We start from the raw sequence: 4,269 nt of genomic DNA, 5'->3' as shown, positions 1-4,269 counted from the left end.
CACGCCGAGAAGGCGGAGAAGCAGCAGCAGCGGCATGCAAATGCGAATAGCAACGCGCAACACCATGTGCCCGCCGGCGGCATTGGCCTCAATTTGCAGCGACAGGTTGTGATGAATGCCGCCGCGGCCGCTGCAACAAGCGACCCCAATTCGTATTGGGCTAAAGTGGGCGCCGATAGCGCAGTGAATGCCGCCACGCTGGCCGAAGCTATACAGCAACAACAACAGCAAGCAGCCGCCGCCGCTGCAGCAGCCGCAGCGGCCGCACAACAGCAGCAACAGCACGCGGTGCAGAATGGCTACAACTTCGCAGCGCTACAGCAGCACCAACAACAACAACAGCAGGAACTGTTGCAACACCACCAGCGACTGGTGAACGGCGGCGCGGGTAGTGGCGGCGATAGCGCCGGCAGCGGCAGCACGCCCAATCACTCACAATCGCCCAACGACGAGGGAGAAGATCTGGTGATGCGCCAAACGCCGCAACATCACCTGCAGCAACAACAGCAACAACAACAACAACAACAGCAGCATCAACACCAACAATCGCATTCGCCCAATCCGCTGCTGATGGGCAACGCAGCGGCAGCAGCAGCGGCGGCGGCGGCCGCAGCCAACTACGATGTGAAAACAACCAGCGCCTTTACGCCCATCAACACGGCGCCGCCACATTTGAACGCGCTAGCTGCGCAACAGCGTCCACCCGCCGCCGCAGCGTACCTGTACCAGCAAAATGCGGCGGCAGCAGCCGGTTTTCCAACGCAACTCATCTCGCTGCACCAGATACGCAACTATGCGCACCAGCCGAGCGCAGCGGCTGCCGCCGGGCTGTTGGCCGGCGATCACCTGCTCGGCTTGACTGGTGTGACTGCGGGCGGTGCCGGCAAGGATAAGGGGCAATAGTACGGCGCGCATCACAGCGGTGATGGCAACAATAACAGCGGGTGCCGAGATAGCGGCGGCGGCGGCCGCGATGGTGGTAGTAGTAAAAGGAAATCGAAAAAGCGGCAACATGAGCGCGCACGTGAACGCAGTTGAGTTGGTGGCGAGGAGGAGAGCAAAGGAAGGCACAGATTTCTTGGCCAGTCGGCAGGAGGGCGCGCAGCGTAGTGAGGCCGTAAGCATGGCGGCGCGCAGCGGCAGACCTAAAGCATTAATAGGGTAACAGCACAAACACTCAGGTTTTAAAGATGATTTCAACAAAGCAGCAATAGTAGAAAACGAAACAAAGCAAAGCGTACAAGAAAAAAAACAACAAAACAATCTACAGTAAAGTAGACGCAGCCGAAGCATTTAGCTGCTGGCAGCAAATTAATTTGCGCCGCAAATTATACAGAAAAAAAAACGAAAATAAAAACAACACAAAAAATAGCTAGCAAACAGAGAATGCTGATAATCTTTGCTCCCACAATTTATCAACACTACTTACATACAGACATTCTATCTACTGCTTCTCTACTCCCCATCTTCGTATGTATGTTTTAAGCCGCTTTCGGCTCTTGCTTGCATGCCTGTATATACATACATATGTACATATGTATCTCCATAGAAATCAGGCACCTGCACCTTTCACACTTCTTCGGAGCAGGTGCTTGTCTTCATCATCATCTCCGTTACCTTTCTGTCTTTTAAACACACACCTTCTGCGCTCATCCTTGTGGCAGTGTTGATTTCCATGTTTTCTGCACCTCCTTTTCATTGCGCAAGCGCGCATTTACAGTATACAAATTCTACAAATTGTAGCCCTATATTTAAGGTAAATAATTGTAGTTATCGATTAGTTACTCGTCTAGCATTTAGGTAATCGTATCGTATTATATAGTAAAAGTAGTTTGATAAGCCGAATTTACTTTATGTAGTAAGCGTTAGTAGCTAGAATTAAGCTGTATTGAGATAAAAAGTTCCAACTTATTCGTATGCTAATTATTTTTTTTATTATTATTTATGTATGTAAATGTATTTCTATACAATATCTATGATTTGTAAACTTCTTTACGATTTTGTTAAACAAAATCTCTTCAATTTTATTTCGAAAACTTGTATCAAAAGCACGCATTACGTAAAATTTTTTGAGCCTGCTTAATAATTACATATTTGTAGTAAGAATTTACGAATCTCAATAAAAAATACTTAGCTAAAAAACATGTATGCATTATTTTTTGGAAACCTTAAACTTCTTCAAAAAAAAAAAAGTACTTACTAGATTCAGTAGTTAGTTCTCGAGAATATTTAAGAAAGTTAACTTAACTCACAAATTCCAGAAAATGCTTTATTACTCTGCAAGAAAATCGATTGCTATATACATTTGTACAGCGCGATTGAATGAGACCGCAGATTTTCTTTTATAAATGACACAGGATACAAGGTGGTGACAATTTCATATAAGTACAACGAAAGGGAATAGGAGATAATTTTCATCATTTCATTTTGTTGACATCCTAAAGTTGCGCCATGTCGTCTTGGATGACATTCTCCAGTACTAGTGTAGAGACAAAAATGATGCGCATATCAGATTTTTCCATCACTTTCGCATAGTTCGGGCTGGATATCATTTATAACGCTTATGACTTCGTAGTTCAGCTCTGCAGTCGTATCGGGCTTATTGGTATAGAAAACGCTCGTAGCTATAATTTTCTTTGGATTCCAAAAATGGGTACTGTTGTTTTTTTCCAAATACTACATTTATACAAAAAAAAAATACTTTTTTTGCCACCTCATATCAAAACAAGTAAGAAAGTCTAAGTTCGGGCGGAGCCGTACATTAAATACCCGGCGCAACTATTAAATATATGTTTTTTCACCTTTCCGAAAACTACCGCTTCATAGTAAGCAGAGGTGGTTTTAACCGCATTTTAAACATCTTCGATAGAACGTTCAGTTAGAAATAATGAGGTGAACTTATATAGTTATGTGTGGGCGGTACCACGCCCATTTTCCAAAATTCCAAACAATTTTACTTCTTTTCAAGGGATTGTTGTTAGTATGAATTTTGAGTAAATTAGCTTCCTTCAAATTCGAAATATCGAAGTTTCAAACATTTTGTAATTTACCGTTATATAAAAAGTGACCGTAATTTTAATCTGATTTCAATAATTTTCAACGTCGGACGAACAGACAGTCACGGCTTAATCGATTTCTCTTTTCATTCTGATGATTTATGTATACATTTGTATACGGTAAACCTGCATCAAGGTCGAGGTGTGTCTGTCCGGTGTCCGCGGAGACTTTATTTTAAGCTGATAGACAGATTCGATATTGATATGAAGCATATCCCCTTTCTTTAGGTTCAGCCTACGCCTCCTTAAACATTAGTTGCATTCGCGTACCTGATAATTATTGAAAGTCATCAAAAACTATCAGCTTTTTGCGTTCGCGTACGCAAAAAACTTGCAAAGTAGGGGAACTGTGTCAGGATACCACTTTGTCATGAGTTTTCGTTCGTTTTGAATTTTACACTTTTGAATGTAAACAAAAATTCTATCAGCTGTTCAACTAACTTACATGTTTCTGCAAATTTTCTGTTCGCCCACTATTCTGGATATTTTTCTCTTATGAGAGGACAGATGACATTTCGCTGGAATTTTGATGTTGGATCTTTTTTACTGGAGATTTTATACGAATATAAATACAGTATAGAATAATAAATTTTAAATATGTAGTTAGGGAGAGGCTAAATTTTAACACGGAAATGTTCTTTTGTGCTTTTAAACAGCATATCAAAGGTCCAAATTGACACAAGTGTAGCTAGAGGCTTTAAGCGGGATCAAAGGTCGCAATAAAATGATTTTCCGGTTAACCGTTACTTTTACAAAAATTTTATGGTACACATGTTTGTATTTTAAGTCACTTTTTCCCCGTAAGAGTAACGGTTTTCTAGGAAATTCCAATCAAAAAGTTTTATCCAACACTCTATACCTCCGATATCTCCTCTGATATCTCCGTAACGCTCACTTCTCCCCACCAAATTGCTCGCGGCATTGACTGTGGGCGCCTTGGCTAGGCATCCCTTACCTACAGTATGTATTAGGGCTATGCATTAGGTGCGTTCGTTTAAAATCTCCAGCAGAAACCAACCAACTGCCAAATTCCGGCGAAATGTCATCTGTTCTCTCACAAGAGAGAAATATCCAAAATAGTACGCCAACAGAAAATTTGCAGAAACTTGCAAGTTAGACGAACAGCTGATATAATTTTTGTTTACATACAAAAGTGTAAAATTTAAAACGTACGAAAAGTCATCGCAAAGTGTTATACTGACACAGTTTATTG

General features: G+C 42.0%; 1 protein-coding gene across 3 annotated transcripts in view; it reads left to right on the top strand.

Annotated features, from left to right (window-relative positions):
• LOC118739153 (zinc finger protein squeeze) overlaps positions 1-1,380 on the top strand; it is a 25,818-nt gene extending 24,438 nt beyond the window's left edge. For all 3 annotated transcript variants that reach the window (XM_036470334.1, XM_036470343.1, XM_036470350.1), the window contains exon 4: positions 13-1,380. In XM_036470334.1, coding sequence (XP_036326227.1) covers positions 13-903 — 891 coding nt within the window. In that variant the 3' untranslated portion in view covers positions 904-1,380. The remainder of the gene's footprint in view (positions 1-12) is intronic.
• Positions 1,381-4,269: the final 2,889 nt, after the last annotated feature.

This window comes from Rhagoletis pomonella, unplaced genomic scaffold, assembly GCF_013731165.1.
Source record: "Rhagoletis pomonella isolate Grant_MI unplaced genomic scaffold, Rhpom_1.0 Rhpom_scaffold_00001, whole genome shotgun sequence".
Lineage (NCBI taxonomy): Eukaryota > Metazoa > Arthropoda > Insecta > Diptera > Tephritidae > Rhagoletis > Rhagoletis pomonella.
The sequence above is the reverse complement of the archived record's forward strand: the minus strand, read 5'-3'. Positions and strand labels throughout refer to the sequence as shown.